At 53.3% G+C, this 15,291-nt stretch overlaps 1 protein-coding gene across 1 annotated transcript; it reads left to right on the top strand.

The window, feature by feature from the left end:
- The first annotated feature begins 2,269 nt into the window (after positions 1-2,269).
- Positions 2,270-10,187, top strand: HOXC13 (homeobox C13). The gene is made up of 2 exons (XM_065887264.1): positions 2,270-3,044; positions 8,611-10,187. Exons 1-2 carry the CDS (start codon positions 2,309-2,311, stop codon positions 8,865-8,867), a joined length of 993 nt encoding a protein of 330 aa, XP_065743336.1. The 5' UTR covers positions 2,270-2,308; the 3' UTR covers positions 8,868-10,187.
- Positions 10,188-15,291: the final 5,104 nt, after the last annotated feature.

Here is a 15,291-nt window from a genome sequence, read left to right as displayed (position 1 = left end):
GTCGCTCCGGGTTCTCCACGCGGAACCGGACCCCGCACTGCACAGGAGGGGAAGCTAGGGCCTCCGCACCACCCCTACACCTGCGGAGGGAAAAAAACGGCAGACCTCTCCACCCACCTACCCCCACCAGGCAGGCCGCAGGCAGACGCGGGGGGCCAAGGTCACACGACCCAGTCTAGACTAGCCAGGCCATGTTTGCTTTCCTCCTTTTACCTTGACCTTGGGACTCCGGAGGCAGAGAAGGCAGTTTCCTAGCCAAGAGCCGGCTCCCAGCAAGACCCACCTTCCCCTCCACTCCTCTCTCCTCCTTCCACCATCATCGCCCTCAACACACACTCAAGCTAGCCTGCTCATGTTCCAAGCTTCCTGATATATTTTTCCTCCTACTGCCAGCCCAGCCCAAAGCCTGCTTTCTGGAACTCTGAGGTGACCCTTCCGAATGAAGAGCACTCTGATAAAGATTGCGTCTCTTATCCTAAGTCACCCACGCCAGGGCGCTCTCCATCGTCCAACACCACTTTGCCCCTACCGGTAGAAGGGAGGCAGCCCGTGGGCCAGATCTCAGTACAGACCTGGCCATTTGCTCTCAAGCTGAAGGGATCCAGCGGGTTCGGCTTAGCCCGAGGCTATTTCCTGGCCGTGGTCTGGACAGGAGCACCCAGCATTTAAAATCTTTGGCAGAGGCAGGAAAGAGGGAGATGCTGTAGCCCCTCTCCCCTTTTTTCTCTCTCTCTTTATTACCTCTTCTCCTCAGGAAGGCCCTGTGCTGAAAGGGAACTTGGCTCAATCCCACGGAGATGCTCTCTGGAAAGGGGTGCCTCTACTGAGGCACCAAACTGAGCACAGGAAGCCCGACAAGTCTGGAGACTGGGAAGAGAGGAGAGGGGGGCTTTTTTAGAAAATTAGTAAGTTGGTGTTAATTTTTTCTTTGAAAAGATTGGGTAGTTTCAAAGCATCGAAACACTTCACGTTAAAAGGAGGGGATGCTATGGGAGCTAAAGTTGGGGTTATCCAGCTGGGAACTGCGTTGATCCCGGCTCTGCCTGGCCCCTCAGCCTATGGCCGGCTCAACCCAGGCGGCCGAGGGCGGAGGCGGATCCGCCGGGCTCGGATCGGGCCTCCTGGGGTCTCCCAGAGTAGCGCCTGGGAAATGTCCCTCCAAAGGGGCAGCGCTGCCGACTCTCCCTCGTCCCACGTTTCCTTTTGTACATGGATCTGAGAGCGCGTGCTCTTCTTGTTCGCATGAAGAGCTTTTCAGCTTTCCTAGACCGAATCCCTGCTCCTCCTCCCCCTTTTCTTTGAAAAATCTCACTCCGAGTCTTTTAATTTCTATTGTATGTTGAAATACCCCTCTATTCTATTGCCCCCATTTCTCTTCTTTATTCTATCTCAATTTTTCGTTGAGAGCATCCCGCCCTTCGTGTGATGATGTTTGTGTTTGGGGGCTATTACATCCTCCTAGCCTTCTCTGCTCCGCTGGAGGAAGACCTGCGGGCAACGAGCCTAGAGAGGGTCCCTCTTAGACAAATGGGGCTTTGGGGAAAGTGGCTGAAAGTCGGAAATGGAAACACAATCCCGGCATCAAAGTCTTGCTGCTCGGTGTCGGGTTCTTTCCAGCCGGAGCTCCCAGGGAGTCAGCCAAGGCCAGACCCAGGGCTCCCCACGCCCTGCCGCTGCGCTTCCGCCTGCTTTCCAGTTTTTTTATTTATTAAGAAAAAAAAAATACGGTGTCTCCCTGACCCTTAGCTCCAAGCCCCAATCCAGTCAGCAATCTTTTGGGGTAGGAATCAGTCTCCCCCACACGTCTCCTAAGCCTAGTGGGAGGCTCCCAGGAAAAGTCCTGGTCTTGCCAGACCCCTTTGCGTCGGCCAAATTCAGCCTCCCCCTCCTCATTCTCCCTCCCCGAGGCCGGCCAGGGGGCGTTGCCCTGTCCCTTTAAATCTCCCAGCTCCCTCCTCTTTTCCCCTCCTGAGAGCCAATCAGCAGAGACCTCTTCCCTTTCGCCCCGCCCCACCTCTAGGGGTGGGAACCCCAGAAGACCCGGCCAAGGCATCACGTGCACGGGTGGCGTCACGTGGGCGCGGGAGGGTTGCAGAGGGGAGGCTGGCGGGAGCGGGTGATTTCTTAATGAAATGTCCCCGCATGCGTAGAGGACATGTAGGGAGGGAGGTGGAAGCCCCAGGACGAGGAGGGGAGGGGTAGAGAGAGAAGGGAGGAGGGATGGGGGAGGGGAAAAGGGAGCGAGGTGTCTCCCCAGCTCGCAGCCTCTGGCAAGTGGAGTTTTTAAAAAGCTCGAGCAGATCATGTCATGACGACTTCGCTGCTCCTGCATCCTCGCTGGCCGGAGAGCCTTATGTACGTCTATGAGGACAGCGCGGCGGAGAGCGGCAGCGGCGGCGGCGGCGGCGGGGGAGGCGGCGGCGCGGGCGGCGCGGGGGGTGGCTGCAGCGGAGCGAGCCCCGGCAAAGCCCCGAGCATGGACGGGCTGGGCAGCAGCTGCCCGGCCAGCCACTGCCGCGACCTGCTTCCGCACCCCGTGCTGGGCCGCCCGCCGGCTCCCCTGGGCGCCCCTCAGGGCGCCGTCTACACGGACATCCCGGCCCCGGAGGCGGCGCGCCAATGCGCCCCGCCGCCGGCGCCCCCCACCTCGTCCAGCGCCACCCTGGGCTATGGCTATCCTTTCGGTGGCAGCTACTACGGCTGCCGCCTGTCGCACAACGTGAACCTGCAGCAAAAGCCTTGCGCCTACCACCCGGGCGATAAGTACCCCGAGCCGTCGGGCGCCCTGCCGGGTGACGACCTGTCCTCCAGGGCCAAGGAGTTCGCCTTCTATCCCAGCTTCGCCAGCTCCTACCAGGCGATGCCCGGCTACCTGGACGTGTCTGTGGTGCCTGGGATCAGCGGGCACCCGGAGCCGCGTCACGACGCGCTCATCCCCGTCGAAGGCTACCAGCACTGGGCTCTCTCCAACGGCTGGGACAGTCAGGTGTACTGCTCCAAGGAGCAGTCTCAGTCCGCCCACCTCTGGAAGTCTCCCTTTCCAGGTAAGGAAGGGGCCCGAGCGCCGCCGCCGCCGCCGCCGCCAGGGACCCGTCCCAGCCCCTCCTGCCCCGGGGCTCCGCGCCCCAGCCACCCCCGCCGTCTGGCCCCAGCGCGCCGGCTCTGCTGGGCTGCCGATGGAGCCGGCCGGGCGAGCTGCGCTGAGGAATGCGCCAGGGAAGAAATCTGCTCCGACACGTTCCCCGGAGCTGCCGGGCGGAGAGTGAAGCAATCACAGGCGCCCGAGCGCCCGGCCGCCGGCTCCGCTCCAGTCGGGAGCTTGTCTCCTCCTCCCCCAGCGGGCTCCAGTCTCACGCGCGGCTCTCGGCCTCCTAAGCCCGCTTCCGGCCAGGAATGAGGGGTGGGGTGGGCCTTGGGTGCCTTGGAATCCAAAACCACTAGGACAAAACGCTCAACCCACCGATTAATTGGGGAAAAAAATTAGAACCCCCAAACATTTTGTTTGCCTGAATGTCCAAGATCATTCAGGCACTGCAGGCACTGGACAGTTTTTGTTGTTGTTTTTAAACAGGGGTCTAATTTGCCAGGATCTACAGAAATGTAGGATGTTTTCTTTTTTCTTTTCTTGATTTATTTTAAGAATTTGGCCACGAATTTCCTGATTGTTAAAGGAACAAGAGAGCTAAAATCTCTGGAGAGGGTGTGGAGAAAAGGGAATTCACATCCCTCTCCTGGATTATAAAATTCTTTGCCTCTCTGGTGTACTGAGCTCAAATCCTGTGGGTGTTCGCACTACCAACTCCCCCAAATGCGGGGGAGAAAGAGAGTTACCCATGCCTTAGACACAGGGGGGTGTCTCTTTCTCTTAGAGGGGAGTGAGGATGAGGGTGGGGGGGAGACCTGCTTTGGAAGGATCTGAGGTCCAGGCCCAGGCGGGGGACCCCTCTGTATTGTCTGGCTCCATATGCGGTGGGGGATTGGAATTTACTGGTGTTCTGTTCCCTTTCCAATTGAGGCTATCTCTGAACAGGAAGGGATCCTGCAAACCACCCCCCGCCCCATACTCCACAGGGGAAAAGACCAGTTCCAGGTTTCTCAAAACCACATCAGGAGCTTCGTATTCAGCTTTGTGCTGAGAAATCAGGATTCAGGGTCTAGTGAATCCAGAGCTTGAGTCTGCTCTTGCTATATATGAGCAGAGCTCAGTGGGAGAGGGCTGACTGGCTCCGTTCTGATGCCTACAGGGGTCCTGGGGGCCCCGAACAGCCATATATGGCTCCCCACACTGCCCAGAGCCCCCCCCCCCCTCCAACTCTACATGTGGACCCAGGGACATTTTCATTGGGAAGTGTAGACCTGAAGACCTCCTAAGGGTGGGCCTGAAATTCCTCTGCATCCGGGATTGGGGCAAGGACAGATGGTTTAAAAAAAATTACTGAATGATATTAAAAAGTGTAGCAAATAACATTCTTATAAATATTATAAGATGACTTAGTATAACACAACTGACCAAGGTGGGACCCACACTAGACACCCAATTTCTGGCTGCCAGAAGATTTAGGTTGATAGAATTTTAGTACATGGTGTCATGCGTTACCTACTCTGCATTGACTATATTTTTATATAATATGATTTCTGTTATTAACCACCTAATATGAAACACATAATAACACTTTTCTAGAAGATAGGCAACTCACATGTAGGTGTACAATAATGTGTTGTGGAGATATGGCCCTTTAATTTCCCATCCCACCCAGATTGGAAGCTGCTTAGGAGATGGGGGTTTAGCAGGAATTCCTGGAGCATCAGTAGCCAACAGGCCATGCTAAGGGGCTGAAGGGCAGAGGGGCAGATGCCCACCAAGCCCGCTGTGGGCAGAGGCACAAGTCTAGAGCAGTGGGCGGTGGGTTTAGTGTGTAGAGGGGATGAGAGGGAGCTGCTCTGGCATTGCTGTGTATGCATGTGGAGCAAGGTGGGAGTGAGAGATTGGAGAGATGCTCAGAAATATCTTTGAGCAAAATAAACATCTTAAAGATTCCCAGAAAAAAAAAAAACTAAAAGTAAGCACTTTTTTATCACAGCCTCCTAGAGGAAAATATCTTTGACATAAAAAAATATATAGCCCAACTGAGATTTAATACACTTGCAAATTATGGCATGGAAGTGGATATAAAAACCCAGTGTATCTCAACAGCTATGTGCTCACACACTCCCGGTGTGGAAATAGAATCGGGCTGGTGTATCTCAGTGAGTGCAGAGGTCCAGGCAAAAGGCAGATAGATGAATAAGAAATTATGCTCAGACACCCTCCATCTTTCTACCCACACAGAGCTCCTTTAAAGTAGTGAGATTTCCAGATAACTCTGTCTATGCAATTATGGTTTGTTCGCCAGCATCTAGGTATAAACACTACTGTCTCTTTTCAGTGCCTCTGGCTCTGAGAGACCACATCTATGGCAGTCTGGGCTGGTGTGGGAGATGAAGGCAATTGTTCAGAAAGATCCAGATAATTAGGGCCCAGATGAGTTGTGGCTTCTTCCTTCACCCAATTATCTAGACCCTTGCTTCTTTGCTTTTTTTTTTTTTTTCTTCCTATAGTGCGTGTAGACAGTTTTTAATTTTGACAGAGAGAGGCAGAAATTCCAAGAGAGAATCAGCAGGAATTCCAAGAGAGAAGCAGAGAGGAGGGGGGCGGGGTGGGGGAGACAGGGAGAGACAGAGACAGATAGGATAGGAGGAGACAGTAAGAGAGAGAAGGAGATAATGGGCTCTTTGGGCCATACTGGAAGTCTCTACTGACAAGTCTTTGGAATTTGCTTGAGGAGAGTGGCTAGGATTTCTAGCTGAACAAGGTCCTCTTCGGAGGACCAGAGCCCTGTTTTGGGAGTGGGTGGGTCAAGAGCCAGTGGGCAGTAGGAACATGTACACAGGACCCCAAGAGAGAGCTATGGCTGAGCATTGATCTGATTTTTATCTGCTCCTCAAAAGTGTCTATTAGGTTCCCAGGTATGAAGTGCTGTGTGTGTGTGTGTGTGTGTGTGTGTGTGTGTGTGCGCGCGCGTGCACGCCCACACGCTCTGAAGGGAGATTAGGGAAAGGTTCATTGTAAAATTAATCACCAAGTCCTCTACTTACTTTAGGCAACATAGACACAACTCGAGGCCTAAGCTTCCAGATGTTTCCACATCTGCAGATCCCACTTCCTTTCCAGACAAGACAGCAGACAATGAAAGGGGGCTTCTTTCAGAAGGCAAGACTGAAGGTATTTCCCCAGTTGGCCAAAACAACCAGCCGTTAGGTCTGATCCATGAAAAACTTGGCCAAATCAACTCTTGGCATTCTGTAGAGAAAAATAACCAATTTAGACCAGTTATCTGCTTTTTTTAAACTGCTTTTTTAGGGTTTGTTGATTCAGCCCCATTGGAAATTTATAGTTGGGGTTTAGGAGACCCAAAATTGGGTAGATAATTGTGAGCGTTTCCAGAAAGTGAAGTTTAAAAAAATCAGGGACAATTATCTGGTTAATTCAGGAACCCAAACCCACTTTTATCCCATTTGCTCTCCAGGAAAAATGAGGTATTTTAAAGCTAAATTGTACAAAGTGGTCTGTTTCCATTTTAGAACTTACTGTGTCATATGTTGAGTCCTAAAATCTGGCTCTTTTACCTACTCTGAGCCTCAGATTCCTTATCTTGTAAAATGGGTTTAATAAAATAAGGCTGGAAAAAATGTTCCGAGGATTAAAAAAAAAAAGCCTCACAGTATCATTACTGACCCTCTCTGTTTTACTCCTATTCCAGAATCATCAGTTTCTCAAATCATAGTTACATCTGTAAGAGTAAGACACATTTAAGAGCTGTGAGACTTTTAAAATTTATCTTGTGCAAAAAAAAAAAAAATCCTTTTTAACATAAAGGATCTGCTCTGCTAAAGTGAAGTTGTTTTGTTTTGCAGATTAAAAAAAAAAAACTTGGCCTATTCCTATATAGGCAGAGAAAAGTGACAAGTCCAACAATTTTCCTGAAAAATTGTCATCGTGAAGACAGCCAAACCAGGCCATTGGAACCCCCTCTCTCCCATATTCTTTCTGCGTACTTTATTCCCCCCCTGCATTTGATGGTGACCTCTTCTCTCCCCATCCTGTGTAGACAAGGGTCCCTGAGAGAGAGCAGACCCAATGAGAATGGGTATAAGGAAGGTGTTTCATGAGGGCGGGGTGGGGGGGCAGTGAGAACAAGCATTTCAGAAAGAGCTTTGTGTCCTTATTCTACACTGTGTCTACACTTCCAAAGGGCAGTAAGATGAAGGGGAAATCTCAAATATTCAGTCCTACTCATTAAATCCTGCATGAAGAAGTCTGCCAATTACGTTTTTAAAAATTGAAGGGTGAGTTACTCAGATAATTTCCCTAGTTCCCCACTTCCCCTTGAAAGTGTTGCTACGATCTTTTTATTGACAGAGGTGAGGGTGGAGTGGAAGGGGGGATATAAGTGACACGTAGTGCCTGTGACATTCTCAGAGCATGAAGAAATTGAACTAGTGGTGGGATGACAATGTATTTAGGATTAGGGTTCCCGCATGGGGTGGGGACAGTCTCCTTCAGCCTCAGAGGAATGACAGGGATAGCACATGGGAGCAGGATTTGCTGTTTTGCTGAGTGGACATTTATGGGAGGGCACTGATTTCTTTTTATAGAAGACTTACGTGAACAGCCGGTTTCAACCGAAGAAGGGCTCTCTTGGTGTCTCCTCTGGTGGGCACACAACTGGGTGTGAACCCTCCACTTCTAGGGACCTGATTCCCTATATCTCAGTGCTAGGACTTCCCACCTTGGATGTTACTAAGTGGCTCACAACACTGGACACCTAGAGATTGGCTCCCAGGCAGTCTGGCTTCACCTGGCCACTTTTCTTCTCTCTAGCTGTCGGTGCTGGCCTCAGATTCCTAGTGCAGAGCCAGTGACCAAAGGCAAGAGGCCCCACTTGGGGGTCTGTGCCCACTGAAACTGTCTCCCTGCCCACCATGCCCTCCCTCAAACATACAAAAGAACACCTTCCTCTGATAATGGGGCAGAGTATAAACTGACCCACGCCCAAATGACCTACCTGCAGGAAAGAGGGATTTTCCTGAATACGTGCGATCCTGCAGGCTAGCAGACCAGGGTGCAATTTGGAGGGACCCCTCTAAGGGAACAAGGATTCTAATAAGGAGTGCTGTGTAGAGCCATACTGGAAGCTGAGGCAAAAGGAAAAATCAGTAATACTGGTCCCGTATTTATTTAAAATTTTCATATTTTGTTCATCATGGATTCCTGGGCATTCATTTATATATTTTAAAACATTGCATTAAAATATCATTCATCTTGGTTACTGAGTTTTGGGCGCCCCCTCCTTTAAAGTTTGCGCCAGAGGCAATACCCCAGGGTCTCACCTAAGTCGAGGCCTTGCTAATAACAGAGGTGCAAAAGATTTGGGGACAATCCGTCAGCTCCCTTCGAGTCCCTGCCGGAACCTGCGCCTCCGCAGCCGCGCGGACTTGAGGCCCCTCGCAGGGTCCTGGGTCCAACCGTGTGACTCACTTCCTGCCGCCCGCCTTCTCTCTCCCCCCCAGACGTGGTCCCCCTACAGCCCGAGGTCAACAGCTACCGCCGCGGGCGCAAGAAACGCGTGCCCTACACCAAGGTGCAGCTGAAGGAGCTAGAGAAGGAGTACGCAGCCAGCAAGTTCATCACCAAAGAGAAGCGCCGGCGCATCTCGGCTACCACGAACCTCTCGGAGCGCCAGGTCACCATCTGGTTCCAGAACCGGCGGGTCAAAGAGAAGAAGGTGGTCAGCAAATCAAAAGCGCCTCATCTTCACTCTACCTGACCGCCCACCCAGCTGCCCGCCCCGTCTATTTATGTCGCCGATTTGTACCATATCCGAACACACCGAAGGACGCTTTTCGGGTACAGACAAATATTTAATGTTAGCCAGAAAGAGGAACCACTCCGCTGGGAGGCAGAGGGTATCAAAGGGCGTGCTCTGCCACCCTCTACTCCCCACCCCATCCTCAACCCTCACCCCTATGCAGATGGCACCTACCCCGCCTCAGCGGCTTTGGAGGTGGGTCCGGGCGGGCGTGGGAGGAAGGCAGCCTGCCTCCACTCCCTCTGGCCGTTGCCCCTCGCCTTGCCAGAGCGCCGAGTGGCAGCCAAGAGCCCAATCATTCCAGCCAAAGCAGAGTTGGGGAACCCCGAATGACCCCATTTTTGCCTCATCCTTTGCCCGGGCAGGTAGATGACCCCCCCTGACGGTGCGACCCCGAGCAGGACCTGGCGAGCTCCTACTTTCCGTCCAGTCCTTCCTCCCGTTCCCTGTCCCTCTGGCACTCTTCAGTTAGGCAAGGTTTCCCAGTTAAGATTTTTCTGTGCATATTTCAAAAGTCACATTAATATTAATGATAAGTGTTAGGGACCTGGCATCGTGATTGGAGTACAGACAGCGCTTAGGTTTTTTCTTTCCTGTTTCAACAAAAGCTGGAATTGGATGAGGAGACACCTACCCTTCTCCCCCACCTGGACCAAGGAACTGAGTTTCTGAGGAGCCACCTTTGCCCCCATGGCCTCCTCTGTTCTGCTTCTCAACCAACATGCAGAAATCCAGGGAAGACAGAAACTCCCACCATGCTGCTAAATCTGTCTTCTCTCCTTCTCTCTCTGTGGCGAGACTGAGGGTCAGGCCATTAACAGAAGCAGAACTTTTTTCTAGGGAACGGACAAGCTTCTCTTCCAAGGGGATGGAGAGCGGGTCCCCCAGCAGATTCCCTCTCCAGTTGCTTCTCCATCAAGGCAGTAGCTGAGAAGGCCTCACATTTTCACTTTTACTCATTGTCCTGAGGACAGCAGTTTTTCTTCCAGGAGGCCAAGATAGCTGGCTCCCAATTAGCCAGCTAACGTAGACGCTGCCTGACATTTCCCTCCTCAAAGGCCAACTTGGTGCTGGGGGATGGGGGCTCACCTTCTCCCTTCCCACTGGTGCATTACAAAAGCGTGTTCTTTTGAAGTGTTCATCCAAAACAGGCTTTTTAAAAATGTTGTGTATCTGTATATAGTATTGTGATGTCTGAATGACAGTGTACTGAATGCAAAAAGGAAAAAAATACCACAAACCTGTTTTTAAAATAAAATCTTTTTTTTTTTTTGCCTTGATTTTATCGCTCAGATTCCTTCTGAAACTCCTTCTATCCACTGGCTCTTGGGGTAGGCTCTGTTGCCCTGACTCAGCCAGAATGGGCAGGGGGAAGAGTAGAGAGAACACCCCCAGCTGGATAGATCCCAAATTTATATTCTGCTCCACGTAAGTTTTTTACGTGAGGTTTTCAGATTGTTGATACGATCTAGACAGAAGAAAACTCTTTCCCATCCTGATGCCCCAAATAGATGAGTACGCTTGGGAGAGAAGGATGTGATCAGCGACTGAAAAGGCCTGGGAGTAAGTGAGTGGGTTCACTTCCGTTAATAGTCAGAGCTCAGAGCTGGATCTCTGTGCTGAGAAAGCGGTGTCCCAGCTGGCGACTGGATGCCGTGGTGGTGGCAGCGTGGCGGCAGTGGGGCGCTAATCTTAGGCCCCTGAGGCTCTACTGCCCCCAGAGGGTCCCAAATCCCTCCAGACAGTTCAGAGCTGGAGCTGGGAAGGGGTCCCCTCAGTCTGCCCTGCTGGGAGGCCGCTGCAAGCTCCGCATTCCCAAGCTGCTCCCTTTTCCTCTCCACCAACCTATGCAAGAGGTCGGGCTGCTAGGACCCCATGGGCCCCCAGTCCTCTAAGCCAATCTCACTTGTATTCTCCAGCATTCTCGGGAACCCCAGTCTTCCAGGCAATCAGGAGCCCTGTAGACTCTGCCACTAATTTGTTTTCCCTGCCGCGTCCGTCTGTGCCTATCTCCCTATCTGGCTGAGTTAATGAGATCGTTAAGTTGTCAGGTTAAGAGACTTTTAAAAAGCGATATAGCCTAAAACAATGTTATCTCAGATTAAATCTTTACTGCAGCAATTTTTATTTATATATAATATTTTTTCCACTCCTGAGACACAGAAAGACTGGAGGCATCGGGTTAGAAATCAGAGTTCTCTGATCTCACTTTGCCTGATGGCTGAAGTTCTTAAAATTTTATTTAAATAAATGTTTCAGGGGTGTGTGTGTGTCACACACACACACACACACACACACATACACACACACACACCCCGAATCTGAGAGACAAAGAGCCTGAGGAATTCACCCTCTGTGGAGGCTCCGCTACTGACGCTGCTGCCAGTCCTTTTCTACTCCATTTCAACTCTGGGTTAACCACCAAAGAATCCCACGCTGGGCAGTACAGATCTAGGAGGGAATAGATGACTCTCCCAGGAATAGTGTTCATTCTTAGTTCCATCTCTCCTTTCTCTCCCCACTCACCACCTTAACCTCTCTCCAAAACCCCTGAGTCTCTCCTGAGATGGGAAGAATTGAAAATTAAATGTGTGTGTTTGGTCAGAAAAAGGAACTGAGTAGACAAGAGACCTGGGGCTCCCTTGATACCCCCACCCCTCTTGACTTGGGGGTACATTGGGTAGTCCCATGACACAGCTGTAGAGCCAGTGGAAGCTGGAGACTCAGTGGGGAAAGAGAATTCTATAGTTCTCCGAGGCATCCTTCCACTTCTGCACACAAATCCACATGAGGGCAAATGAGCGAGTCTTCCCACATGGAGGGATACGCCCTAAGGCCCCAGAAGGGGGCGATGGAAAAGAGAAGAAAGCTTGCGCGGGCTCACTGGGGTTGCACTGGGACACCAGTGACCCAAGCAAGCACTGCGGTCCCTCTGAGTCCCTGTGAGCCCTAGTGTGCCACAGGGTGTTTAAGGTGCCTCCCGTGCACTGGATCAAATATTCCTGGGTCAGTTTTGGAGATGCCTCTTCCATAAAAGTAAGCCTGAGAATGGAAACTCCTAGGTGAGACAGGTATTGTGTGAGTATGTGTTCTGGGGAGACACACACTTCCCAGAGTTGGGAAAAAGTATGATTCTTTCCCTGATTGTGTTGGTTCCTTACCTTTCCTTCCTCCGAGAGTCGGCATTCTCATTGGGGAACTCTGTGAGCCATTCCTGTGAAGGTGTGTGTATACGTGTGTTTGTGTGTATGTGTGTGTGTAGAGCCTCTGACCAGTGCAGAATCTCCTCAGCCTTTTCTGCCTGTGTGTGTGCACGTGTAGCAACGTTGTCAGCCGGCACTGATCTCAGGGCGTAGAGTGTGTTTTCTTTTCTTTATGCAAATCTATAGAAAGCCTTTCTTTCCAAGGCCAGTCCTCTAGTGTCTGTGTGAGAGTGAGGATGCAATAAATATACGGGCGCAAGGGGATAGAAAATGTCTGAAGGATTGTGGGTATAGAGGCATCCCCGGGAAATGGACAGCTCTTCTCTGGGACTGAGGTTCCTGCTATCTTTCTCATAATCCGATGACATCCCCGGCTCCTTGTGGCTCCCCGTGGCAAGGGCTGGGGGGACCCGGGTGAGCTGGAGCCTCACAGGACTCTCGGTCTGGAGGGCTCTATACCAGGCTGCCAGGGAGGGCTCAGTTAGATCTTTTCCTGAGCTTGGGGAGAAAACCCCTTCCCCACCCACATCTTAGTCCTCAGACCTAGGGCCAGCAGAATGGGCCTTTTGGCCGGTAGTCAGTCCCACAGCCAGGAACCCACCTGAGGGAGCAAGGCCAGCAGTTCTCGGGAGATCCCTCCAGGACTGTCTCCAGACCATCTGCTCCTGAGGCTTTTCGACAGGCGGCTCGGTCAGCAGGCCCCGTGTGGGTATAAGGCGGGGGCAGCCCCTGGGACACTCTCCATCTCTCAGAGGATTGAAGCTGGGGACCCTGCAGCAGCCCCCTCTGTTCAGAAGAGAACTCCCCACCCTGGGATCCACCTGGGTCTGACTTGGATGGTGTCAGGAGCCCACTCCTCAAAAAACTCCAAGTGCCGGATCAGGCAGATGTGTATATAGACCCGCGCTGGTGGAGGATTGAGGGGCCCTGGGGAGCCAGGGGCTTCTGGGAGGAGGAGGGGGCCAGAGCCTTTTCGCAACCAACCAGGCTCTTCCTCTTTTAGCCTTGACCGTGACTAGGTCTTTCTGACCTTGACATCACAGGGAGCTCAGGGAAGGGGGGAGGGTGGAAAAGGCCTTGATCTTCCGGTGGCCAGAGAAGGGGAGGGCCACTCGCCCCCTTGACGCGCCATCCCCCTTCCCGCCAGAGCCCGCCGCCTCTGTTTACACACAGAGGTGTCGTCTCCAGTCTAGACAGGGGCGCTAATAACGCCCATAAAAGGCGGCCTCTCCAGAGATGCTCTGCAACTCGGCTCCCGCGCGCCTACCGCTGGCCGCAGCCTCCGCCTCCTCCGCCCCGCCCTCCTCAGATACCTCGGCTGGGCTTGCGGGCCGCCTTGGGAGGGGGCACCCAGAGGGTTTCTAGAGGCTGAGAACCCCCGCCCCGCACCCTTCCGAACCTCTTCCGTCTCCAAAGGTAAGTGGACCCCCGCTCTTCCAGCCCAGACAGCCTCGGGGATAGCGCATCCTCCCACCCCCACCAGCCTCCCGGGCCCGTTGCCCTTACCCCAATCCGCCCCTGCCCAGCGCCACACCCGTCCCCGCCCCGAACTGGAGGCTTGGATTTGGGTAGCAGTTGGGTAGCTGGGCAGATCAGACCCCAGGCAGAACTCAGCCACTCCCCAGAGCTAGGCCTGGTCAGAGGCCATGGTCACAGGGAGCGGCTGGCTGTGGGGCAGAGGGCACTCTGGGTAGTCCTCACCCCATACTGAGCTTCGAGGTCCACGGAGACCAGGCCCTGGGCTCCCCATACTTTGCTGGCGACTGTAGGTGTGGTGTTTGTGGAGAAGGTGCTTTTTTTTTTTTTTTTTTTTTTTTTATAACTTGGTCCCCACACCTTTCCTGATACTCAGTAATTCACTAGGTGGAAGAGATCCTCTGCTGGCGAGGGGGAAAATTTCAGAACCCCGAAATTATTTAACTATTAGTGCGCCGAAAGGACGGTGAAAACGGGGGAAGATGGCTCACTTAGGGATGCTCAGGTGAGGGGTGGAGGGATGGTCTCCCAGATGTTCCTGCCTAGGACCACCCCTATCCCTTCCCCATTTCCTGAGTAGCAATCGGGCTGGGATCTTGTGGTGGGAGGGGGACAAGTGGAGCCACTGAATGCTTGGAGGAGGTTAGGACGCTGCGGACCCCAGGCTGCTTGTGTGAGCCTGAGAGCCTGACTAGGCCCCCTCACCCAAGGTCCCTCTCACACCCCGCTCCTCCAGGCTGCAGAGCCCTGGAAGGTAGCACGGGGGAAGGGGCATCCTCATCTTCTCCTTAAGTCCTAGGCACCCGTAAGGAGGCCGGGGAGCCAGGTGAGCTCGGACCCCTGGATGAGCTGGTGAAGCGAAGAACGAGGAGTCTGAGCCCCCTACCTCCACCCGTCAGCCTTGGCTGAACCCGACAAAATCCTGCCCCAAGCCTAAGATGCCCTAAAGGGGCGACATAGAGAGAGCCGAGGGGTCGGGCTGGGGCCCAGACCTTCCCCACCCGCCGCTTTTCGTCTCGCCTCTCCCGCCCAGCCCAGCTCCTGCTCACCTCCCTTCAGAGACCCAGGCCCTGCCTCCTGTGCATAGGCGGCAGAACCGTTTTGTTCAAACTAGGCAGTGACCTTGAACTGGGCCGCCTTGGCCTCTCGACTGTTGCGGGAGAAGGCAGCACCGCGCGGTATAATTCCGACCTCGGTTTGCCTGGGGAGCCCGAACACTGCGGCTCACAGCCACCCCGCGGTGGCCTAAGCCTCCCGCAGCTGCTCTGCCCCTGCCACCAGAGCCGGCGTAGATTTTATAATAACTCCTTTCGCCTGGCTCGGCGGTGGTGGGGACTCGAGGACCAGCGCAGAGCCCGTGAAGATGCAGGAGGGACGGAGGCTTAGACAGAGTCGGTGCGGGAGAGGCGGCGGCGCATCCAGCTGGTGGATGAGAGGAAGCAAGAGGGCTGCCGCGGGTCTTCAAGGAAAGCCTTGGACCACATCCTGGCCTTCAGTTTTAGTTAACCCCTGAGTTAGTGAGCGGGCCATGGTTGAGCCAGGCCAGCTGCATCAGGAACCTGTGGTCCAGGGTCCAGCAGGCAGTCCATCTCTTCTAATCTCGTGATTTGATGAATGTGCGGAAGAGCGGGCGCAGAGATTGCTCCGCGGGTCCAGAGCCTTGCCAGGCCAGTACAGTTTTCCATGTGAGCTGCGAAGTGCCG

The sequence above is a fragment of the Phocoena phocoena genome, chromosome 11 (assembly GCF_963924675.1).
Source record: "Phocoena phocoena chromosome 11, mPhoPho1.1, whole genome shotgun sequence".
NCBI lineage: Eukaryota > Metazoa > Chordata > Mammalia > Artiodactyla > Phocoenidae > Phocoena > Phocoena phocoena.
The sequence above is the reverse complement of the archived record's forward strand: the minus strand, read 5'-3'. Positions and strand labels throughout refer to the sequence as shown.

Coding starts and splice junctions, on each gene's coding strand:
- HOXC13 (XM_065887264.1), top strand. CDS start 2,309: ATGACGACTTCGCTGCTCCTGCATCCTCGCTGGCCGGAGAGCCTTATG. Junction 3,045..8,610: donor CTGGAAGTCTCCCTTTCCAG/GTAAGGAAGGGG, acceptor TCTCCCCCCCAG/ACGTGGTCCCCCTACAGCCC.